Source organism: Sycon ciliatum, chromosome 1, assembly GCF_964019385.1.
Source record: "Sycon ciliatum chromosome 1, ocSycCili1.1, whole genome shotgun sequence".
NCBI classification, from domain to species: Eukaryota; Metazoa; Porifera; class Calcarea; order Leucosolenida; family Sycettidae; genus Sycon; species Sycon ciliatum.
The window spans coordinates 458,532-485,455 of record NC_088643.1 but is presented as its reverse complement, the minus strand read 5'-3'; the positions used below and the strand labels follow the sequence as shown (position 1 = coordinate 485,455).

Genomic DNA, 26,924 nt, shown 5'->3' with positions numbered 1-26,924 from the left:
CAGGAGGGTAGATCATAGAGAGGTTCCGCATAACGCAATTACGTTGGTAAAAAACGTAGTCGATCTACGGAAAGTCTTACGTAAACTGCATGCGGATCTGTGTTCCTTCATACGAAGTTTTCAAATAACGTAGCTGCCCTTGGCAATTCCGAACGCGGCAGTGTACGACCGGATCGACCTGGGGAAAGAGTCATAAATTTGTACCCCAATCCACTTACGGAGCACCTACGTTATCAGAGCCCTATCTACGTACTCTACGTAGACAACTTTCCGTAAGTGGAATGCAAACTCGCAAATTCACCGATTTTTCCCGCCCACTATAAACGTAAAGTTGCTCAACTTTACGTATTGCAGAACCTCTCTAATACTCCATAAAAGACAGCAATTGTGACCCCCCCCCCCCCTCGCCTGGCTTGTCTACTAACGAGGGGGTAGACCTGTACTCTTGATGATACATAGTGCGTACAGTGGCTTGTGAGCACAGTCCTGCTGGTTACCATGGTAAACATGTCAGACAAGAGGAGTCCAGCACTATGCTATCCCACCGCCAGGCTGTGCACAGGTGGTCACAGTGTATGCATTACACTCTGGCTATGCTGCTGTTGCTGCTGCTGCTGCTTACTGTTAGTGGCCTGGTTTGGCATCTGTGAATCCCAGAAGTACCTTTTATTTGGAACCAAGTAGATTCGTTTCCACTTCCAAAGTCATTGCCTGCCCTTTCCTAGGCGTTCATTCACGAATGATATGATGTGAGGCCTGACACAACACTCTAGCCATGCAAGTGATGATATGATGTGAGGCATGACACGACACTCCAGCCATGCAAGTGTGAAGAGCTGAGATGCATAGCCAGATAAACTCTGAGAAAATCAGGTTTTCAGCTGAGCGTGATCAAAAGGTCTAGGAGCCAAATTTCACATTCAAAATACCATTTCAAAACTGGGACCCAAATTTGGATTTAGATACAAACTTCACATAATTATAATGAATCCTTTTTTGGCCATTATCCGAAAGGTGATGAAATGAATTGATCAAGGTTTGCATTCCAGCTCTTCATGTCTGTGTAGCGATGTACATCTTACACTATGACATCTAACATGCCTTCTTACCCGTTTCTGCGTGTACCTCTTTGTGTGTGTGTGTGTGTGTGTGTGTGTGCGTGCGTGTGTGTATGTGTGTTTGTATGTGTGTGTGTATGTGTCTTGGTGTATGTGCCTTGGTGTGCACAGTATGTCTTCGCGTCCAGTCCAACCCCGCCAACAAGCAGCAGTTCCGGGGTATCTCCGCACAGCGCGCTTTCGGTGACTTCGTATTCGCTCACTGTGTCCTCCATCTCGTTGCCATGAACTTCTTGGGTTAAGTTCCCACTCCTTTACTCGTCTACTGTCATTTTGTCTTTTGTTTAGAAACATTCCAATGGCTCTCTTTTCCACACCCATCACCGTATCCCAAAATACTCGCGCTTTATTATAACCACTTGCATTGTATTTGCGCTGTTGTGGATTTGCTATGTTCTTTTCTTCTCTGGTCGTACTGAGTTGATGCAAACTGGACTCCGCTCGACTGTGATACTGTACGCTCTGCTCTGTGTGTGGGGTTGGGGGTGGGGGTAGGTGCTTGTGTGTGTGTGTGTGGGGGGGGGGGGGGGAGTTGGATCCCAGGACAGATACCCTGATGGCACCAATCATGTTCTGCATCTTATCCCCGTTTGCCTACTGGGGGTCACGGTTTTCAGTTCCACCCTCATGTTGATACTTTGTCATTGTAGCATTGCATGCATGGCTAGGGAAAGTGTAGGCATGGCGCGCACTTCCACACTTATCAATCGTACAGGCATGCAGCTCCGCAATTATCAGTCGCAGGGTTGACTGGTTTGAGAAGTTGCAGCACAGTACCGCACACCAGCACCAGGAGAGGTCAAATATTACTCCGAGCAAATTGCTGAACTCCTTCAACATGAACAAGATGAAGAAAAGAAAATCTAGAGGAGAGGAGAGAAAGAAAAGTTATTTACAAGTATCTGAACCGGAGCCCAACAGGGAGTACCAGGCAAAGGTCACTCACCATACTTATACACCAGTGAAACTTGACGCTTGCAAGAGATTTGTGTAGAAGTTTAGAATAAGACTAAGGGGAAATAAATGTACACTGTCTTAGTTGGGCGCGAGTGGTACTCCGGTACCCTGGCGAAAAGAAAAAAACCAAATAGAGAGGTGCTGCACTCGCTGCAAGCGGCGTGTAGATAAAGAGCGTGCTGGACAGGGACGGGGGCATTAAGAGGACGCGGCGTACAAGTGTCTGCGACAGGAAGTGAGAGCGCCAACGTGAAGAAGAAGACAGATAGCAGCAGAACAAGACGACTGCGCATCGTAGCGGAAAGCACAGAGAGTATTTGCTTCGGCGCTAGATCGCTAGAAAACTGATGGAACAAACGAAGCTGTTTCAACGGCACAAAAAAGAGCAGAGGGCAAGGGAAACCATTGGCGTAAGAATGCCAACGTGTAAGCGAGTACACACCTGGTATGCATGTAGCGCATGCGTTGGCTGGATCAGCTATAGCTGATAGCGGATACAATTGTTATGTACAAACACACCTAAACACATAGACATTACAATGGGCTGCGTGGAAATTAAGTTATTGAAGGTAAGTCGATGGATTGTTTATAAATCAGACAGATGACACATACTACATGTACATGGTTGAAACAGTGGAATTTAAAAAAAAAGTTGAACTCAAAATTGGGAGCTAGGCGGACACGTGACATGACCTGCATCATCGTGCAGTAATCTCTACACAAGTAGCCTTTACCTGCTGGTGCTTTCTAGGTGCCCGAGAGGCTCTGAAAGTTTTGGATTAGTTTAGACGTATTACCATGCAGCTTCTTGACTTCTTTAGTAGTAGTGACGCCTGTAGTAGGTTTGGAGAAGGATGCAGCGCGCTGAACGTCGCTCAAGGGACTCGCGGCCGGTGACTGCTTGATGCCCGTGGACATCGAGCTGTGGCGAGTGATGGTCAGCGAATGCGACGACTGAGAGCGCTCGGATTCCGAGTGAGTCGACTCGAACCGCTCTGACGCTGCCCGCACCCGCGACGACAACTTGCGTTTCCTACGCGCCGTTGGTGACATGGTGGAGGCAGGCGGAGACGACGGCATCGAACTATCACTCAGGTCATCGTTGTAGGCATTCGAGTTGGGCCCACTCGCCGATGATTGCGGTAATCCAGGAGTCACATGCGCTGCAGGCATAGACTGACAAGAGACATCTTCGCAGCTGTTCCTGGCACTCGCAGCAGCACTAGGTGGTATGATGGCCGTCCGTACTTCCGCTGTTATTGCCGACGCCACGGCTACACCACCATCTGCTAGTGATTCCGCTGGCACATCACCTGTCTCTTGTGATCCCGGACGCGCGTCAGAGCTGCAGGCAGAGTTTGGCGCGGACTTTTCCGAAAGTGGGGACATAGCGTTAGAGACCGACTCCAATGGTAGAGGCGCTGCTTGTCTGTGTTCGTTTAAAAACGCTGCACTACCGGACGACACACTGCTGCTACCCGATGCCGATTCCGGTGTAGGAGGTGAGTGTGTGGGACAGTCCATTGACACGGATCGCATCCTCAGACTCTGCACTCCCCTCTTGCCAGTAGTCAGCGAACCAACACTGACAGGACTACCGCCTGGCAACGGCGGTGGCTGCCTTGCTGGCAACACAGGGCCACTAGAAGACGAAGAGCCACGCGGACGCATTGGCAACGGTAACTTTGGTCGCATACCGCTGTTGAACGAAGAAGAGCGCTGAACAGGATCCTCCGAAGTGACAGAGAGCTGCGAGGGAGGACGCGTCGAACGATCACGATCAAATATTTTATTTGCTTCTATCTGGTCGGTAGTCAGAGAGGACGAGCGGAAACGCGCCTTAGAAACAACGTTCATGTTAATCGGCGCTGAAAACGAGCAGCTTCGCTGGCGATCCGCGATAGCACGTTTTGGCATGGTAGCTAGACGAGTGAACGTATTGGTTGTCGCCAGGAGGTGAGGATCAGAAATGACAGGGCGCGGCGTAACAACCTCGACGGACGCTCCCTTGAATTTAGCAAAGAAAGACTTGTGTTCGGACCGCTGCGTTTTCTTCTTGCCGGCGGCATCCGACTTTGACTCTGGAGTGCGGGCTTGTCGCTTGACTGTCACGTTGGACATGAAGCTACTTGAGTTGTTGGTGCGCTTCTTCAGGCCACCGCCACCGCTGCCATCGCCGCCACCAGGAGGCCGATTGCCGCGGACCACTCTTTCCGGGACCACCGGCGGCGCTTTCATGTCCTTGTTCTTAGCGGCAGCGTTCAGGACCTTGGAGCGAATCTCACTGTTTGTCTCGTACAGCTCCACAGCCTTGTCTTCAGCACGCTGATGATTATGATGTCCCTGGACACGATTCTTTGGAGGTGGCGGAGGAGGCTCGCACGGTATAATCGGTATGGAGGCCTTGCTACTGACTTTCTTCACGCGTACAATGCTTTCACTCAACTGGCGCTCCATCTTCTTCCGGCTTTCCTTTGAAAAGTTCTTGCGTCGAATTGTTCCTCCAGATGAGAGAACGATGCGGTTCTGAAACAAGATCAGATCAACATAAGAAAATGTCACACGTCTATACATCTATACAGTCACTCGCAAAGTTCACATATCCGCGCTACCACCGGCTATACAATTGCGTGTAGAAACCCAACCAGCTGAGGAAGTTTCGCTAGTGCCAGGCCACCACCAAGCCTGATTAGACCAAATATGAAATTCGTTCGTGACCATATTTGCAAAACATGACATGCATATTGCTTAGCGAATTGCAGCATGTGGATTCAGGATTTCAACTCCAGCTTTTTTCCTACTTCAGGCAACGTATCCAAAAATAAAATGCATGCAATGTTTACACTGGTAGGCTTGCACCTGGGGAGTTGTGCAGCTCCGTGACTGACATATAGGCTCAGGCTAGTGACATTGAAATTCACACAGCTCACACTCAATCCTAAGATCCCCCCCCCCCCCGTGTCAATTTTCTTGGCTGAATAGTGCGAGAAGACGTGAGAGTGCGTGCAGTGGAGACATATCCCCTTACCTTGTCATGATGAGAAATATTCCTTAAACTCGAAGAGACTGCATCCCGCTGACTGCCTACAGACAATGCACCCCGTTCAGGCCCGGCAAGTGCACTCCGTTCAAGCCCTACAAGCGGCAGCCATCACACGCAATGCAAACAGTTTCGTCAACACTCAAATCGGACGGGATCAAAGACAATCTGTTGATCAGCATTCCCACCGACGACTGAGTTGCTGAGTGGGAATTGGTCTACAAAACCCTCTGATTAGAACTGTCTAAAGCACGATCACAACCCTTCTAAAAAGAATTCAGTCCAAACAAGCTCATACATGGAGAATGGAATGCAGCAACTGTTATCACACCATCAGCAAGTTTAGGGGAAGTCGCAAACGCCCCTCCACTAACACAATAATAGCATAGTGAGCAATAGTCCAGAGCAGAGTCGCCGTGGCTAAGGGCTCAACCCGCAAAGAGGAGCCTGCGGCAGAGTATATTATTTTATTTATTATACTCACTTCGTGGTCCATGACCAATGGCACGTATTCATCTAAAATGGCGGACGCCCACGCTGCATACATGGTATGGGCGCACGTGAGCCACGCTGGGGGGGGGGGGGGGGGGGGACACTTGTTCGATCCCGCATACAAATGCATTCAAATGCGTGGAAAAGAAGTTTCTCTAATCGCTGGAACTTGTGAGTTTCTTTCGATATAGACTACTGGTCTTCAAGGTATACAATAGTAGTGACCCAACGAAGTGGAATTTGCGGAATACAACGTTCGAGACGGCTCAACAAGTCAAGAGTAAATTGCGAATTTACTATGTACACAAATGAGAAAACCTACTTGTTTCCCCGCAGCGCTAGTCACGTGCGCCTTCAGTGAATACGTGCCATTGGCACACAAAGTGCGAGAAAGAGAGGGGCGATGGCTAACCACGGCAAGAAAGAAAGAAATTGCTGTCTGGAGTAAAATCAAAAACAAAAACCTCCCACCACTGTGCTTACTTCTGCTGTCACCATCGACTGATGCGTCCATTTCGCTTTCCGTTCGTTTGGTAAACTTCCACAAGAATTTCGTTTTGATGGTCCGCGGTGACCTATCAAGAAGAGATTGAGGATTGACTGGCTGAGAGCGCGTGCGGGCACGCATCCCCTCCTCCCGATCTACACACAGAATGAAGAGAAGCACAGAAACAGCGAGAGAGAGAGAGAGAGAGAGAGAGAGAGAGAGAGAGAGAGAGAGAGAACAGTTTGGAAAGCACTTCGGGGCGGCTGGTGAGCCATTTTGAGTAGCTGCGTAGCTGCAAAAATTAGTCAAATTCCTACAGTAATCTCAAGCCTGAATTAGCAACACCGAGTGACAGTGTACAGATATAGCAAGAATAAAACAATAGGAGGACAGAGAAAGTGTTTTTACTCCGAGTTTCACACACTAAGCGATCATCAGAAAACAGTAATGAGAAATCTGGATCAGTATTGGAACACTTTCTCTGTCCTCCTATTGTGAACCAGCTCTACCACTCGGTATTGAGCACTCTCTTGGACAGCCTGGAACCTCTCTGTTTTATAGCAAGAATACAATGGTACAATGCGCGAGCAATATGTGGGGAGTCTAGGAGCCTATGGAGACAAAATTTCGAAACACGAATGCAGAACGCGGCTGAAATTTGAGTTGGACGTGTTATGCTGCAGCTGGATTGCAGTGAGCATGCTCACTCTCTTCAAGATTGCAGTGAGCATGCTCACTCTCTTCAACATAGTGGCAAGAGACTGACCGTGCCACTGGAGCAGATTTTCTGACACTGTTGCATTCGGTCTGCGTTCGGTCCCAGCTTGGCATGTCTTGGAGTGATCTTGGGGACACGTGTATTCCATCCTTGAATGGTGTACAAGTACGAGTATTGTGGATAGAGTGGCTCAGAGGAGAGTGTAGTGATTCTGCCATGTTGTTCAAATGAGCCAAGACTGAGCGAGAGGAGAGTGTAGTGATTCTGCCATGTTGTTCAAATGAGCCAAGACTGAGCGAGAGGAGAGTGTAGTGATTCTGCCATGTTGTTCAAATGAGCCAAGACTGAGCTGCCCGTGATGTGTTACAGTCAAACCTCTTTAGGAGTTATGACCAACATCAAGGGACTAGTGGTATTTATTCGACGGGAGTTACTCTTTTCCATACTATCAAGAGTCCATAACCCCAAGAGTGTGCAACTCTGTACATGGGGATACGCGCGGCGGAATTCATTATGTCAAAAATGACGTACACGTTCGTTGCCCTCGTACTACTCCCTGATTCCAAGCACCGCGGAATGCGGAGTTTTGTCCTCTGTGCCTCAGCGGCATGACGTTATGTTGGAATTCCGCCGCGCAGTGGGCCTACAGCAGCCAGACCCCAGTTGCACACTCTTGCGGTTATGGACTCTTGACACTATATACCCAGTGAATAATAAAGTAAACATAATGATGCTGACTGACGTGCAGTCGCCATGGCTCAAAGCCTGCACTCGCCAACCCCTGGATAGCCTGAACCCAGCGTGCAACTGGGTGTTAGATCGGCAATCTGATCTTTCCCGCTACACGTGCTACCAGGAGACACAGCAGCCAGTCCACCTTCACACTGGTCTGGCACAGTGGTAGTAGATGTGGCTGCTGGCTCTGGATCTATGGCTGGACATCAGTATCACTCGGTCATCATCACTGACATCAGAACATCGGGAAAGGGCCTCTTCGACCCCATGATTCAGCGCGGTCCGACACATTGCTCGCATAATGTTTGCAATGTTTCAACAGTGTGTGCGTGCGTGTGCGTGTACATGTGTGTGTGTGTGTGTGTGTGTGTGTGTCTTTGGTGGTCTTCGGCACATCCTACATGACCGGAGCCTTAACCTCCCTACCAGGCGCCACCTGTATGTCGTTTGCGTCCTGTCAACGGTTCTGTATGGTTCAGAATGCTGGATGCCGTTGAAGGCAGATTTAGATAGAATGGACCGGTTTCACCATGCCAACATTCGCTCCATCCTTGGCGTATCGCGCGGCCGACAGTGGGAACAGCGCATCTCCTCACAGGAACTGCGAGCACAGTGGGGTGATCCCACACCATTATCACGCATGGTGCAGCAGAGACGGTTGGAGTGGCTTGGGCACCTGGCTCATCTTGATGACACCAGAGTACCAAAGCAGTTGCTGTTTGCCTGTCTCCCTCAGTCTTGGCCATTCTGTGGACCTCGTCGTCGCTGGAAGGACACCATCCACACGGACTTATCCGTGGCTGGAGTGCGTAACTGGTTTGAGTTGGCAAGCGATCGTGGAGAGTGGTGACAGCAGCAGGTGAGGACAAGGAACCTGCCCCGAAGAGCATTGAGTGCCCAACCTGCAACCGTCTGTTCCGCCGTAGTTCCGACATGGCCCGGCACAAGTGTTCAACAATCCGTCAGCTCCCGGTATCGGAGCAGCCTGGGTCAGTACAGTGTCCAACATGCAACCGATGGCTACGTAGCAGAGGAGGCTTTGCGGTGCATAAGTGTCGGGTAGGCGATGACGACCAGCCGCCGGCCCCTGCCCCTCTTGTTGTTCCGGGTGTAACTTGCACAACCTGTCAGCGTTGGTTTAAATCGGCTGCGGGTCTCAAGCGTCACCGTTGTGGAACCTGTCCAAAGCGCCCTACTATGGCTGAACGCCAGCAATTCAAGTTTCACTGCCAAGTTTGCCACAACCGACGGTTCCGGAGGCGGCAAGATCTGGATCGCCATTTGGAGCATTGCCTTCCTCCCCCTAACCTCTCTGACAGTACCTCCCATCTGGGAGCGGCGTGGCCAATTCTGGCAGCTGTCAATAGCAGTACAGTCAGACCTTGCTTAACCGCACACATCCGTTTTCCACAAAAATCCGGATAGGCGAGGGAACCGGATAATCGAAAACACATTCTGTATGTATGCATGCCATATGCTGTAAATCGGTAACAAACGATTTTCTTCCGGATGGTGAGGGATCCGGATAAAAGAGGACGGGATAAGCGAGGTCTGACTGTAGTAGTAGTAGTAGTAGTAGTAGTAGTAGTAGTAGTAGTAGTAGTAGTAGTAGTAGTAGTAGTAGTAGTAGTAGTAGTAGTAGTAGTAGTAGTAGTGCGTGTGTGTGTGTGTGTGTGTGTGTGTGTGTGTGTGTGTGTGACATGCCAAGTTCTGCGCTCGTGTCCTCACTTGAACTTTCCGACATTCGCTATCATTGCGTACGCAATGGGCAAGATCAAGGTCAAGGTCAAGGTGTGTGTGTGTGTGTGTGTGTGTGTGTGTGTGTGTGTGTGTGTGTGTGTGTGTTGTCGTCCTCGTCTCTCCATTCGCGGTGGTGTAGCTGACCCCCGAATGGTTTCAAACTGCGAAGCTCGGAGCACAGTGGTGGCAGAGGCATGAGCTGTGAGTGGAGACGGTTGCTGGAGATGGATGGTGATGCAGGGAGAAGAGTTACGCTGCCTGACGACGAGTGGGAAATTGTTTGATCCTGCAATTTCAGTTCGAGTGCGGTGGACTTCTAGACGATGTGTCCTCATGGCTGTTTTTCAACGCTTGGCCTATCGCTGATATCCCTGCGTGGAATGTTCTTCCAGTGGAGTCCAGGTGGGACTTCGGGTGCTCACCCTCCATCACCTGGTTGATTATTTCGGAACTGCAATAATACTGGTTCAAATAATTATTGTTTCCTTTTTGTGCGTATCTCTTGTCATCTCTCTTTTCTATACGTCGCACACCAGATATACTACTATCGCTGTCTTTCTCCTGCTATCTCTCTCTGCTTGCTGTTTTTTTGTTTTTGTTTCCACTGCCCCTCATCATACCCATGCTTGGGTGGAGGGCGGCGTAAACCGTTAGGGTAGCCGTCAATACAGTACAGTACAGTACAGTGTGTGTGTGTGTGTGTGTGTGCGTGTCCTTACCTCCGATGTCACCAAGATCCGGCACTGCACTGTGATTGCTCACCGTACCTACATGTGAAAACCGGAAAACAAACCACAAAAATCACGCCGACTGCTTAGTATAATAATTGTATTGCGCTGCACCTCACATGTGTGTGTCCCAGTACTTCATGCGCTGCACAGCAGCAAAAACAGTGGAACTGGCGGCAAAATAAAACATTCCTACTAAGCCCATGACCAGTTGATACAGTCGACTTCCCTTAGAACAAAGTCGTACGCAGTGAATTCCGTGACAAAGAAAAAGCGTGTTTGGTTGCCTTGCTGGTATCTCTCTCTTTCTCTCTCTCTCTCTCTCTCTCTCTCTCTCTCTCTCTCTCTCTCTCTCTCTCTCTCTCTCTCTCTGTCTCTCTCTCTCTCTCTCTCTCTCTCTCTCTCTCTCTTTCTCTCTGTCTCTCACACTCTCTCAGCAATTTATTTCCGAATTTGGGTTGTCTTTTTGCCTTGACTCTTACTTCATGGTTTCACGCGATTGGCCCAATTGGTGTTGTGAATAAAACCGTTCTCAAGCAATGATAAGTGCAGTGAAACCTGCCAAGGCAACCACTCTGATATGGCAACCACTCTGGTTTGGCAACCACTCTGGTTTGGCAACCACTCTGATATGGCAACCACTCTGATATGGCGACCACCTGTCCAAAAAGACCACTATGACCAGGACCAAGGGATGCTATTTCCAGTCAAATGACCCTGGATAAGGAGACCACCTGCACAAGGGGCCCACATTTCTAGGGTCCCTAGACTAGAGCGGTCGCCCTGGACAGGTTTCACTCTACAGTTAAGCACACCCTGTCTCCGCACAGACACCCATACAGCAGGCTTCCAACGACATACTAGTAGTCACTGCATGTACTCTTGGCCCTTCCCAGTACACACACACACACACACACACACACACACACACACACACACACACACACACACACACACACACACACACACACACACACACACACACACACACACACACACACACACACACACACACACACACACACACACACACACACACACACACACACACACACACACACACACACACACACACACACACACACACACACACACACACACACACACACACACACACACACACACACACACACACACACACACACACACACACACACACACACACACACACACACACACACACACACACACACACACACACACACACACACACACACACACACACACACACACACACACACACACACACACACACACACACACACACACACACACACACACACACACACACACACACACACACACACACACACACACACACACACACACACACACACACACACACACACACACACACACACACACACACACACACACACACACACACACACACACACACACACACACACACACACACACACACACACACACACACACACACACACACACACACACACACACACACACACACACACACACACACACACACACACACACACACACACACACACACACACACACACACACACACACACACACACACACACACACACACACACACACACACACACACACACACACACACACACACACACACACACACACACACACACACACACACACACACACACACACACACACACACACACACACACACACACACACACACACACACACACACACACACACACACACACACACACACACACACACACACACACCTCAGACCTGCCCATCGCGGAAGCGATGATAGCGAACAGCTATGTTAGACATAGCAACTTGTGCTGGGATAACACCATTCAACAGCTTGCAAGGCTGATGAATTGATCGCCACTATTTTTAGCCTGGTATCCACCACACAGCTGATTGAAGTGACTTTTTCTGGCCAGTGAATCCCTATTTTTCATTTTTCCATTTTTTCTTTTTTCTTTTTTTTCTACACACACACCACACCACATACTCCGGCATACACTGGCTGTTGGTAACCACCCAGGAGAATGAAAGAAAAGTCAGGAAGAGACCGAGAAACAGAAGAAAGACGTGTGCGACCATAATCGTCGGGAATTGAACCCGCAACCTCTCGATTGGAAATCGACTGCACATACCACTGCACCATATGGGACACACACACACACACACACACACACACACACACACACACACACACACACACACACACACACACATACGCGCGCGCTTACCTAACACTGACTCGTTGACTATGCGGCGAGTGCCCTTCTTAAAGAATTGCATGGCGCCGTCACTCGTCTTTTTCTCATCTTTCTTGCGTTTTCGATCTTCCTTACGCACACGTTCTTTCTCTTTGGCTTCCTTTATCTTCTCCTCCTTTTTCGCTTTCACACGTTCTCGGTCTTCTTTCACCTCGGCTTCCCGTCGCAGGCGTTCTTTCTCCTTCTCCTCTCTTGCCTCACGCCGCGCTCTCTCCTTGTCCTTGGATTTCTCCTTGGGGTTCTTAGTACCAGACAGTTTCCTCTCACCTTCGCGCAAACACAACACGCAGCAAAATACAGAACAAATCAGGAAATCCACCACAGCTGCGAAATGAGAACTAACGTTACACCAAAGTGAAGAACCCCGAAAACAAAAACTCTCTTCCCCGCGAATAAATGAAAAATTCCCCCTCCTCCCCACCCAATAAAGTGGATGTCAGCATCTGTTCTGAATTGCTAGCCATTCTGCATTCGTCTAGGGTCACTGGTGAGATTGCAATCATCAAAACCAGACAGTATCTGAGCTGTGACATGGCGAACAGGGGTTTTCTTAAAAATGAACACAGTACACAAGTCGTTGTGGGAGGTATAGGGATCCCCCCCTGCTCGTTCAGAACTGCATAGAACATATCGATATCTTATCACGGTGTGAATCTACACCGGGGAAACACATCGACTAAATATCACAAAAGCTGTGTGTGTGTGTGTGTGTGTGTGTGTGTGTGTGTGAATGTGTGTATGTGCGTGTGTGTGTGTATATGTGCGTAATTGCCATTTACTAGAGTCTAGAATGGATGGCTTCTGCATGCCGCAGTGTGCCCTCTTCGCGGCGGACTGGAGAAGACTGGGTCACGCAGTGGGCCCCCGGACCGACCGTCCTCTACTGTGTGTCTATGTTCTATGTACAGTCGTGCCAACTGAAATCCGACCCAAAAGTGCACACTTCTCGTCCTCAACTTGCATGGCCCTTGACACCCTGAAGTGGTACGAATGCGGCTGGCCATACACATAATTATATAAATACAGTGATGGAATCGGAACATCGACAATACTGTAGAACGGGTAATTTTAGCGACTATTATTTTTAGCGTTTTCCCATTGTCAACCGGTTAGCGACGTTTTACTTTTGCGATTAGCAGCGATTTTACTCACGGATCACCAGTGCACTGCTAATGTCTCAACGGATTAGCGACTTGAAACTTTAGCGAAAATGAGTCGATCGCTAAATTCGCTAGGGTTTTTACGTCGCTAAAATTACCCGTTCTACAGTATCGAAAATAGTACACCCTCGAAAATGTCTGCTTTTACAATACATTACGATACATACCTGGCGCACTATTCGTGTCTGGATCAGCCGTACTGCAACTGTGCGGCTGGTTCGGTAGCGACTCAATCATACTAGACAGCGACGACGTGGACAGCGATGTCATCGTGGATGCGCGGCGTTGCTGCAGGATCTCAGCGCGGTCCAGTGCGCACACGTCTAGATACTCAGCCTGCTCGCTTGCTCCGCTGTCTGGGGCGTAGTCTAGTGTTGGCCGCTGGCAGCTGACGTCCATGTACATATCGTCATTATCATTGTCGCTAGAGACGGTGCTACTAACGATGCTCGAAGCCATGGGCGTTCTGGGAGGCGGTTTGCCCGCTCTCGGCACGGCGGAGCAGTTTAGGGAACTGACGTCCAAGTACTCGACGGGCTCATTGTCCTCGGTATTGGAAAGACGACCGGCGGTATCACTCTTCAGCTCCTTGGGTAGTGATTCTCCTAGCACTTGCTTCAGTATGGCATGCGCCATGGACTGGTTTTCTCCAAGCTGGCCATACTGCTCGCCGGAAGTGACGCTCAAGCGATCGTCGGTGTCGCTCTCAAGGTTGCCATACACATCTTCGCCAGAGTCGGCGACGATGGAGTCGTGATGCGACTGGGAAGGCGAGCAGTGAGCGTGGGGTGCCAACGCTGAGCCGGCAGCCACTTTGTTCACCTCGCTGATATCCAAGTAGGCAACGCTCTCCACCGAGTTCTTGCCCAACACGGCGGTCGTGTTCTCTTCAGCTTCCATTTCTTCCGTGAAGACGGTGATCTCACTAACATGCTTGTTGATCACCGTACAAGCGGAGACGGCAGCAGGTACCGTCATGCCGCTTTCACACGTATCATCTTCATGCTGAATGACCGGCTGTGTATACACATAAACACGTCAAGCAAGAAAACATATGCAAAGACAGACAAAATTAAGGACAAATTAGAAGCGTATCCAATTGATAGTTAACATGTATTACCACAGATCACGGTGCTGCTCAATGAAATCCGATCAATCGAGTGAATGCCACGCCGGGCGCTGTGCAGCCCTAGACCTGCGGACACTGGGGTGTCCTGATGGTGCGTAGCGCAACTCGCGCTCGTGCGATCGGATTGCATTGATGAGTTCCAGAATGGCAAGCCACTGGAAAGCAGAACATTGCACATGCACTTATATCTCTCTTATCCAGCCAGTCAGGGACCAGCTGGTGCCCATAACTTGGAAATGTCCAAAACTCTGAATCATGTTTTGACGCGGAAGGGCCAGAGATCTGATCTAGCATATCGTCCCTCTTTCCACAAATACATACCGTATTATCTCTAATATAAGCACAGTCTCCAATAATAGCACGTCTCCAATAATAGAACACCTTGGGGCGGCATTCAAAAAATAAAGTGCTCAGTCTCCATTATAAGCACACTGTGTAAATTCATTATCTGTACCGGCGAAAAAACCCTGAAATGTGTGTGTGTCTGACATGAATTTGGCATGGCAACATGCCTCTGAAATGAGGTTGAAATAATAATGGAACAGTCTCCAATAAAGGAACGTCTCCATTAATAGCACGGGGCGGAGGTACATTGAAAAATAAAGGACCGTGTTTATATTACAGATAATACGGGTATGTATAGGCAAACGAGTAGTAATATTTCCCCTCAAACTAGCAAATCAGTAGAAATATTTCCCCTCAAACTCCCCCACAGGGTGCCCGGTAGACCGAGGTGGCTGTAACGTGGAGGTCCGGATATCAGACATACCGTAAAGTACCGTTGATCCCCCCCCCCCCACGCCGTGTCGCTTCCCAGCCGGCTTTTCGGCAGGGGGCGGGAATTAGATCAAGTCGTTCAAGTGTAGTGCGACGTACAACAAAGCAGAATATCACACCTGGAATGCTGGATTGTGCACATCTTCATCCTGCACTCGCACGTATTGTGCACAGCAGTGCATGCATCGGTTCAACATCGTATTTCGTTGTACAGTATACGACTTCGCTTCACAGGCAGAAATTCAACAGGGGGCGGGAATTAGAGCGGGGGCAGGAATTAGAGCGGGGGCGGGAATTAGAGCGGGGGCGGATCAACGGTATAGTCTGAGTGTAGTAGTAGTTTGAACAGGACACAAGAAACACTCTTTTACAAAAACTGTTCTGTTCTCACCTCCACGTAGGTTGACGGAAACCAGCCGACTTCGTCGTCGATGAAGCCACGCCACCAGCCGGTTTCGGGGGCCTCCACTACCCACACAGTCCAGCCTTCCTTCAAAGAGAGCTCAGACTCTTTTTGCGCCTCGTAGGTGAAGAGCGCACGGCACTCTGTATCGGAGGTACAGTGAAACAAATTGCATTTCCATGAGTTCACATATCCTTAATGTTGATTTTAAGAGCCATAATGTCTGCCATAATGTCTTGTATAAAAGCTCGTCTTGCATGGAAACCAGTTTTGAATACAAACTTGCTTTTCAAGATGGCTCGTCGGCACATACGCCTGGTTTTAGTGTTGACATAAACGGACGTGGCTGGTTTGAATACAGTACAAGCCTCATTGGAATACAAGCCTCATTGGAAAAGAAGTCTAGCACTGATATTGGCTTCAACAGAAATACTACATTGTAGATCGAGGCGGAAACCTTACCAATTCCGCTCTCCTCATTGTCATCATCTTCTTCGTCACCATCATCGCCGTCTTCTTCCGTCGGAGACTTCTCCCGCTTTTCTACGCCCTGGCTACGTGTCTTGCGGAGCAATGCTGGTATCTCTGAATACATGTCCTCGCTGATTTCCGAGTCACTTTGATCCTCGGTAGCATTAGTGCAAGCACTACTGGTTTCGCCGGCCTCCTCCTCATCGTCATCATTCGTACCCGAGGTCTCATCCGACTCATCTGAATCGAAGTCCTAACCATAAAAACATAAAACAAGAAGGTAAAGAGAGAGAGAGAGAGAGAGAGAGAGAGAGAGAGGGAGGAGAGAGAGAGAGAGGGAAAGGGAGAGAGAGGGAGAGGGAGGGAGGGAGGGAGGGAGAGAGAGAGAGGGAGAAAGAGACAGACAGACAGAGAGAGGCAGAGACAGAGAGACAGACAGAGACAGAGAGACAAAGAGCATGAGTATCACGACATACACTGCAGGACAAACGGATACATGATCATCACCAGCAGCAAGAGTACATGAAACACAGAGTGTGCAGTTTGTGACTTTTCTCCATGGGTGTGTGGCACGGCCAAACTCCTAGACTACAGCATACATGTATTTGGTGCAGATTGCATGGTGCAGATGTGCGGCCATTCGAGCTTCGCACTCTTGGTTTTACGTACTCTTGATTAGGGCTGAGTCGGGTAGCATTTTCTTCGGGTATCGGGTCCGGGTACTTTTCCACGGGTACCACGGGTACCCGATCGGGTAATGTTTCCATGGTAAGACCACAATGCACACCGGCCCCTTCCCTTGCGCATTGGGTAGACATGCGTGAATTATTTGTACACGTGCACTGTACATGATGTCATCTGCGACCTCGGGTTTTCGGGTACTATTCGGTACCCGACTACCTGAGGTCCTCACGGGTAGCACGGGTACCCGACTACCCGTGCACACCACTACTCTTGATCATGGGAAGCACAGGAGTCACAGGATATGCACGGCCATGGAAACAATAGTGACGTGTGCACTGTCATAACTGACCTCGGAGAAATCCAGGTCAGCATTGCTGGTCGCTGTCTTGAAGTCTTGAACGTAGGACGCTGGAAACCAGCCGGTATGGCCGCTTGTCGTGCCACGCATCCATCCCAGGCCGTCCGACTCCACTACGTAGACCAGGTTACCGATTTCAAGGGTCAGCTCATCGGGACGGCTCTTCTCAAAGTTGTACAGTGCTATGTGCTCGACTGGAGGGGATCAGAAGAGAATCAGAAGCAGTGAGTAGTAAAATACCAGTAGTTTACTACTCCCTGCTTTTTCCGGAGTATAAGCCACACTTTGAACACTCAAATTTTACCCAAAAAGGGGGGGGGGGGGTGCGGCTTATACTCCAATGATCAAATTAACGGTGATTAATAGGATACGGTAAAAGCCATTATTCTAACGAGGCGCATATATAACGATTTCCCAAAATTGACTGGTTAACGTGTACGAAAGGTAACGATTCTCACGCATTCTCTACGCTCAATAGGACAGTATATGTATCGATTTCTGTATAACAATTTCTATTTTAACGACAGATTTCTCCTTGTTACCTCGTTAGAGTTAGCACTTCATTATATATATGGCTTTTACAGTAGATGTAAAAAAGAGAAGAAACACATGAGAACGAGTTATGCAGCAACTATCCACGACTGTAACAAGATGATAAACGGTCAGAAAGTGCGATAACAGGGCACAAAACTGACAGGCTACTGAGACATTCAGCGATAACTCGTTCTCATGTGTTTCTTCTTTTTTTACATTTTATTACTGGCTCAGTATCCGAATTTAAATAGGATAGATGTCTGTATTTCGTGGCAAAAAAAAGGGGGGGGGGGAGTGCGGCCTATACTCCGATGTGGCTAATACTTTCTCATTTTGTTGCAATCACTGCTTATCCATGCCGGTTCCTTTTTCTTCTCCTCCCCTTCTCCCTTCCTTGCCGTGGTTGGCTAACACCCTCTCTCTTTGCATTGGCCGGTGTTCTCACTGTGCTATGAGATGCTGTAATAAATAAATAAATAAAATACTCCAGTGTGGCTTACACTCTGGAAAATACAGTACTCCCTGATCAGAAGCAAAGCAGGCAATGGCAATGGCAATGCATGCTACTGTGCTACAGTGCTACTGTGCACAAGGGTAGAGGGCAACGGCCAAGTGCACCTATATTGTAAGCCAAGGTCATACGGTGCAAACACCGGCAGGGGCGGCGCTCGAACATCCGTGGTGTGGTGACCATGCACCACCGGCAACCTCGCAGCTGCCATTTTGCCTATTTCGACTATGTAGTACCTGTGACGGCTATCTGCTGGTGTGGTGACCGGACCGGGACTACGCTGACTATGCACAAGCTACGTGCCTGACCTGAGTGTACTAGGGTCACATTTAGCATTACAGTACTGTCGGTCTAGGCTAGGAGTCTGACCCCCACCCCCAGTTCTTCGGCGACCGACAGTACTGCAGACCAGCTAGCAGCACTTTGTTCTTGAGTGGGGAGCTCACTGCCGGTGAAAGGTACGTTGAGCTCATTGAAACAGGAGGTCTGTAGCACCTCCTGCCGGTCCCAACTGTCAGAATTGACCTTGGGCTACCTTTTTTCACTGGAAACTCAACACCGCTGCTCCGCCCCTTCAGAGTCAACCAGCAATGGCCGACGTTGGAGCAATACCAAGAAGCTCAGGAAGAATGCTTCATCGGGTGCATGCAGTACGGTCCCACACAGGATTGCCCTGCATTACATGCATCACCATAGCTATTACATGTACGGTCGACTTCATTTATAACTATTGTCCAGTACTGACTATTGTCCATGTCCCTGTTTGAAACCATACAAAAATAGACCCCTTGTAACGAACAGTTTTCATTTATAAAGAACCATATCTTGTAGGGCCGCATGTGAACTACCGTAAAGTACCGTTGATCCGCCCCCACGCCATGTCGCTTCTCAGCTGGGTTTTCAACAGGGGCGGGAATTAGATCAAGGCTGTCAAGTGCAGTACGATGTACAACAACGTGGAAGTTCAGGCTCGATGTGCTGGATTGTCCACATTTTCATCCTGGATTGGCACGTAGTGTGTACAGCAGTGCATGCGTCGGTTCAACATCGTATTTCGTTGTATTCGCCGAAGTTGCTTCACAGGCAGAAAATCGACAGGGGGCGGCAATTAGAGAGGGGGCGGATCAACGGTACTTTACGGTAGGCGCAGTCATGGGCCACATGTCTGTCAGGATGTGTTGCTTGTACATTGTGAGTGCATTTTCAGCTACACAGAACTAATTCTCCTACACAATGGTGTTGGTTAAGTCAGGAGCTGACTGTACACTGTACCTCATTCTGCAAGTACTGTACACTACACTACTGTACACTACACTACTGTACACTACACTACTGTACACTACACTACTGTACACTACACTACTGTACACTACACTACTGTACACTACACTACTGTACACTACACTACTGTACACTACACTACTGTACACTACACTACTGTACACTACACTACTGTACACTACACTACTGTACACTACACTACTGTACACTACACTACTGTACACTACACTACTGTACACTACACTACTGTACACTACACTACTGTACACTACACTACTGTACACTACGTATATAATATAACCTAACCAGTTGATTATATGGGAAATATAAACCTGTATACAAACCGAGGCGAAGCCGAGGTTTGTATATTGGTTTATATTTCCCATATAATCAACTGAGTAGGTAATATTATGCTTATACTGAGCTGATATACAAACTCCCCTCTCCCCCACAAGGGTAGAGATTGGAATTCCAACCCACAACCATGGCTCGACGAGTCTTCCTTTCACCAACCTGTGCGGATCAAGTACAAGACTACCACTGACTCTGTGCAGTACATGCAGTGCAGTACCATCAGTGCATCACACACTCTTTGTGACTTCAGTACTGAAGTACTAGTTACATCGGAAGTAACAGCTATGCGCCAAGTAAGTTAGTTTGAACCTCACAGTGCTAGTGACCGTTACCGCGCGCAGATCTCACCGCGGGCTTTGTAAAAGAACCGTTTGTTCATTGATACATTACTATCATTAGAGACATAGACTATGATAGAGTTCGTCTCCTTTCCAAAGTAAGAGTAAAATGAATCAGCACGAGCCTGTTGAATCGACTCCCAAACGTTTCTTTAGTTCTTCTGAGGACGACCACGGATCACGATGCCATTATTCAAGCAGCAGTTTCTAAGAACACTGGCAGTGCCACGGATTATGGCTGCGCATGTTCCGTCCGCTCTGCGAGGGACGCGGAAAGGAGAACATCGATTGGAAAACCATCAGTAGTGAAGTTCCGTCGCCCCTAGCCCTGCTATCTGCATTCTATGTCCATGCAAAAACGCAGGAGGAGCGGCACGCGGGGCTCTTCAGCCGCACATGTCGAGTGCTGCGCTTGACAGACGGAGTGCTGAAACAGCGAAAGAAGGACAGCCTCGAACGTCAGGTGCAGCACAAGGCACATGTTACAAAGGACGACGTTGTATTCTTCATCGTTGACGGGAAAGAGATCCTGAAGTTGGGACCGTCGTGCATGTCGAAAAACCATCAAGGCGGACTGCAGGTCACTAGTGTAATCCTAAAAAAAAAGGAGTTTATATACCAGTTTATACACCAGTTTATACACCAGTTTATATACCAGTTTATATACCAGTTTATATACCAGTTTATATTCTCGTCATCGAAGTACCTGTTATATGCAAAATACAAGTCTGGAGTGTTGTGTGGGGAGAGATGGGAGTTTGTATACAAGCTCAGTATAAACTACTGTACACTACACTACTGTACACTACACTACTGTACACTACATTACTGTACACTACACTACTGTACACTACACTACTGTACACTACACTACTGTACACTACACTACTGTACACTACACTACTGTACACTACACTACTGTACACTACACTACTGTACACTACACTACTGTACACTACACTACTGTACACTACACTACTGTACACTACACTACTGTACACTACACTACTGTACACTACACTACTGTACACTACACTACTGTACACTACACTACTGTACACTACACTACTGTACACTACACTACTGTACACTACACTACTGTACACTACACTACTGTACACTACACTACTGTACACTACACTACTGTACACTACACTACTGTACACTACACTACTGTACACTACACTACTGTACACTACACTACTGTACACTACACTACTGTACACTACACTACTGTACACTACACTACTGTACACTACACTACTGTACACTACACTACTGTACACTACACTACTGTACACTACACTACTGTACACTACACTACTGTACACTACACTACTGTACACTACACTACTGTACACTACACTACTGTACACTACATTACTGTACACTACACTACTGTACACTACACTACTGTACACTACACTACTGTACACTACACTACTGTACACTACACTACTGTACACTACATTACTGTACACTACACTACTGTACACTACACTACTGTACACTTTTTTTTTTTTTTTTGGCACCTATGAATTCAGGGGATGGCCCACGCCTGGTAAAAAGAAAAAAGAAAGAAAAAAAGAGAATGTCTGGCACCTATGAATTCAGGGGATGGCCCACGCCTGGTAAAAAGAAAAAGAAAAAGAAAAAAAGAAATCATATTAACAAAGAAAACTAAAGAAAAAAGAATGTTTGGCACCTATGAATTCAGGGGATGGCCACCGCCTGGTAAAAAAGAAAAAGAAAAAAAGAAATCATAACAAAGAAAACTAACTAATAGCGAAAACAATACAGCCATATAACAAGAGGTGAGGGTTAACCCAGACGACACTCAGCATTCACTAGAGCTGAGGGGCACTCCAGCTGCTGATCCAAAGGTGCTCGCCTGGATCGATGACCTCTTAAGCTTGCAATCGCCGATCTGATGAGGGCAAACCCTAGGCGGCAACGAAGGTGAGCCATCACCATGGAGAACGGTTCCTTCCGCTTCTCAGCCAGCATTGATGCAATGCGCTTGAGGAAAGCAGAGGCAGCCTTGCCTTGACCACCGGAGGCACAAAACACCAAGGGGACGAACGATGCCTTCTCTACTTCCCTAACACGCTCTTCATAGTGTCGCCGTTTCTCCTTCTCGTGCTTAGTGAACGTGCTGTTGAGGGAGGGAGCGGTGTTCGATCGGACAAAAGGGTTAAATACCCGGACATCAAAGAATGTCCTCTCGAAACGGCCGCCCCACACCCCGCTGGCAGCAACATCTAGGCGGGCGCCATCCTCGCTGATTGCAGTACGATACCTCATCCGTTCCCCGGAAAGTGGCTGGAGAGACGGCTCCACACTTACGTCATGTGCGACGCGTGAAAGCAGTGAGGCGGTGATGTCTCGCAGCTCGTTATGCCGGAGTGACGGATACCCTCCAATAGGGCACGACAGGGCATGCGCGGTGCTGAATGCCTGACCACAGACGCAGGTGGACGGCAGCATTGGGGGGACCCAGCCATAGCGAACATGGATGGCGTCGCGAAAGCCAGCCTTGCTGAGGGAAAAGCCGTGGACTTTCTACTGTACACTACACTACTGTACACTACACTACTGTACACTACACTACTGTACACTACACTACTGTACACTACACTACTGTACACTACACTACTGTACACTACACTACTGTACACTACACTACTGTACACTACACTACTGTACACTACACTACTGTACACTACACTACTGTACACTACACTACTGTACACTACACTACTGTACACTACACTACTGTACACTACACTACTGTACACTACACTACTGTACACTACACTACTGTACACTACACTACTGTACACTACACTACTGTACACTACACTACTGTACACTACACTACTGTACACTACACTACTGTACACTACACTACTGTACACTACACTACTGTACACTACACTACTGTACACTACATTACTGTACACTACACTACTGTACACTACACTACTGTACACTACACTACTGTACACTACACTACTGTACACTACACTACTGTACACTACATTACTGTACACTACATTACTGTACACTACACTACTGTACACTACACTACTGTACACTACACTACTGTACACTACACTACTGTACACTACACTACTGTACACTACATTACTGTACACTACATTACTGTACACTACACTACTGTACACTACACTACTGTACACTACACTACTGTACACTACACTACTGTACACTACACTACTGTACACTACATTTCTCCGTGCAATATAACTCACCTCCACGATGTTTTTTAGGGAAAAAACGTGAAAACATCACGAACTCCACCTTCAAGGAACATACAGAAAACACACACACACAGACAATCATGACATACACATCACATTGAGGTAGATTTGCTGGTTCATCATGTCTGAGCATGTGTGTGTGTGGGGGGAGGGGGGGGGGGTATGCAACGCTGTTCAATGACATCCGATGGAATTGAGTCAAGTTTGCGCCATGCATCGATTTATACCCCAGTGCTGGCAGGCCTAGGGATGCACATCGCCCAGCGTGGCATTGGTCTGCTTCATCGGATTTCATTGAGCAACACTGTGTAGTCTACTAAGGCAGTAGAGACTAGAGTGAAGCTGTGGCGCTGCTACTGGTGCTGGTAGGGATGGTACTTGCAGAAGGATGTGCAACTTTTTAGATGCTACAAGGTTTGCTATGTGGTTCGCGCACAGTGAAATCTCCCAACATGCGGTTCGGTATTCTCCTTGGACATCCAAGTACCGTACTGGCGGACGCAGTTCTGGATTGTTCCGGCCACACTGTAGCCCTTTACACAGTGGGTATGATATAGCCCTTTACACAGTGGGCATGATATGGGGAATTGGTGGTTGCATATGACCAACTCACGAGTTGGTAGTCAGACGGCTGGTCTGGCCAGGGCCTGACTAACAGGACCGGTTCCACCGGGCCTGACGTATGCTTTTCACGAGCCAGAGAGCAGCATTATAGCACTCACAGAAGAAAAGTGGACAGGATCTCCGGCACATCGAGATTGTGCATGCGCTGACCTCTACTACGGTATGTGTGTCAGCGTTGGTTTGTATCAGTTTCAGTTACTAGTACTCTCAAGCAGACCAGAGCAATGCAGCTTTCTTGCCAGGCAATACAATTAGCCCAATCATACAGGAACCCAACATGAAAACATGCAGAAGTAGGCACATACTGTCGTGGACTGATTGAAATCTGATGGGATGACCGGGGCAGGCGCCCTTTATACTACTTTTAGCGTGTACAGTAAACTTCGCGTATAACGACACTCGGCGGGGCAGCAGAAAAGTGTCCTCATTCGCGAAGTGTCGTTATACCCGAAGTCCCATTATATGTATTACAGTTGGATGTGACTTTGCTCTGGGCATGGAAATTCTGTCGTTATCCGCGAATTGTCGTTATATCCGCAGTCGTTATTAGCGAAGTTGTACATGCACTGTGGTTCACTGTGGTTCACTGTGGTTCATGTACACACTGTAAACATGGACCAGCAGTGCTGGTGGCGGCGAGGCCAGCACCCCGTGGCCGCTTGACTTCTCAGCGGATTTGAATGTCCGCTACAGTAGACTAGCGCAACGTCCGTGCGCAATCAATGCACAGCGCACTACTGCCAGGTTGAGTGCTCACGTCACGGTGCTGTGAGCTGTGAATAGCGCTATCGTTGGTGATGTGTAAGAGACTCTCTTGCACCATAGACCATGGACCATCACACGGCTACAGTTCACAGCAGACTGTGCATAATACAGCTGATATCACACTGCAATATGCAGTGTCTATGCAGTGTCTATGCAGTGTCTATGCAGTGTCTATGCAGTGTCTATGCAGTGTCTATGCAGTGTCAGCAAGGGAGTGCATGCCTGTACAGTCATGTATGTACATGTACATGTATGTGTGTGTGTGTGTGTGTGTGTGTGTGTGTGTGTGTGTATGTGTGTGTGTGTGTGTGTGTGTGCGTGTGTGTGTGTGTGTGTGTGTGTGTGTGTGTGTGTGTGTGTGTGTGTGTGTGTGTGTGTGTGTGTGTGTGTGTGTGTGTGTGAAACACCTCTCTCTCTCTCTCTCCAACCCAAATAAATCGATCCAACCAGTACACGAGCGAGGGTACACTCTGGAAAGGCATGATACTTTTATTCATGCGCAAACACTATGCATAATAACCTTCTTGCAATGCCATGCGAGTGCAGTGTTATTGTCCAAATTTGGCAAAAGACCAAAACATAAGCTTGAAAATACTCTAAATCCCAAGTTCTCAGTTTCACAAACATTTTACATTGAGAGAAGTGCTCCGCTTTCGTTGTGCGTGCATAGAGACACATGAAAACACCTCAACATTCTATAGAGTACTTCCTGAAACAATTGACATATCCATGACAGCCATCCAAGGGCAGCAGACCCATTCTAAACTTACTCTGGGCGTTCATCGGTGTTGGAAAACCATCAATTTGGCCAGCGTAACATTGGTACAGCTGCTCTGCACACACGCAGGTGGATGGCATCACCAACACAGCTACGGTTCGAGCAACGGCAACTGATAGTCAACTTGAAATTCGAAGAGCCTACATTCGAAGAGCCTACATTCGAAGAGCCTACATTTATCTACAATGACAAACAAACTCAAGCGACCATTACCATCCAGTCCAAAACTTTCACTTCATCGGTCATCAGGTCATTTCTTCTCCCCACAAAACGAAACAGTGCAGCATACACTGTGTACACTCGTAGATACCGGATATCCGAGTCTTCAATACCGGTCACGGTCTACGTCTGTCGTATGCCGAGGCCAGTGCAGTACACGGACCACGGGCGCCGGGCGGATCGCGGAACGCGCGGCGCGCCTTGAGATTCATGCATGCATGGTGCCACTGATGCGCGATCCAGTCTCAACTCAGATCAAGCCAAGCTTTGATGAACAGTAACCATGGCAACCTAGTCTGGAGTAAGCGCGCGGTGCAGTGGGCCGGGGTTGGGGTCGACCGCGCCCCGATCGGTATCGCGGTGCAAAGTGCACTTTAGCGCGGTGCACCCAAGCATTGCAAATACTGAAATAGTACGAGTTGTACGACTCGGTCATTATTATGCACAAAGTCATGCACATAAATGTAGCGTTGCACCAGGGAGTCGTCATTTGACGACTCCCTGCGTTGCACAACCACACTCCACAGGCTAGGCTAGGCATGCAGCCGGTGACCTGGTACATGGTGACAAGGCGCACACATTTTCGTACAAGTAGAGTCTACGAGTAAGTACTAAAGTAGTCAGAATTTCGGTACATGATTGTATCCTTGACTGTAACTAACTACTTTACTTGTATGGTCCAAGAGTAGATCTACATGAAACCCGGGGTTCAACCAGCAAAATTGTTTGAGTCTATGTAGTACCTGAGAGTCACTATGGCTCGATTCCTCAAAGCTCCACAACAGAGACCGGTCTGTCAAAGTCACGACGTTTCTTATTTCCGGAGGAAGTACCCCCCCCCCCCCCCCCCCCCGTGAAACAAAAACTAAAAACTCTGAAACAGGACCTTGACATGAATCTCAGGGTCAGACTATCACACAATGACGTCACACAATGACGTCACACACTGTTGTAAGTGTCATGTAGTACAATGTCATGTAGGGAGCTTTCGTGTTCTGTGACGAAACG

The 26,924-nt window shown here is 48.4% G+C and overlaps 1 protein-coding gene across 1 annotated transcript; it reads right to left on the bottom strand.

Annotated features, from left to right (window-relative positions):
- Positions 1-1,917: 1,917 nt before the first annotated feature.
- Positions 1,918-25,950, bottom strand: LOC135809662 (uncharacterized). The gene is made up of 11 exons (XM_065323070.1): positions 25,690-25,950; positions 23,522-23,570; positions 17,220-17,422; positions 16,178-16,439; positions 15,704-15,858; positions 13,574-14,423; positions 12,217-12,513; positions 10,007-10,054; positions 6,091-6,249; positions 5,104-5,210; positions 1,918-4,601 (listed from the first exon to the last, which is right to left on the bottom strand). Exons 2-11 carry the CDS (start codon positions 23,556-23,558, stop codon positions 2,823-2,825), a joined length of 3,897 nt encoding a protein of 1,298 aa, XP_065179142.1. The 5' UTR covers positions 23,559-23,570; positions 25,690-25,950; the 3' UTR covers positions 1,918-2,822.
- Between the last annotated feature and the right edge of the window lie 974 nt (positions 25,951-26,924).

Bases quoted from the DNA above. Each gene is read 5' to 3' on its own strand.
- LOC135809662 (XM_065323070.1), bottom strand. From the start codon at position 23,558: ATGTTTTCACGTTTTTTCCCTAAAAAACATCGTGGAG. The intron at 14,424-15,703 runs GTGAGAACAGAA...GTGTATACACAG, and splicing joins TTCCGTCAACCTACGTGGAG to CCGGTCATTCAGCATGAAGA. The intron at 5,211-6,090 runs GTAAGCACAGTG...TGCCGCTTGTAG, and splicing joins AGTCGATGGTGACAGCAGAA to GGCTTGAACGGAGTGCACTT.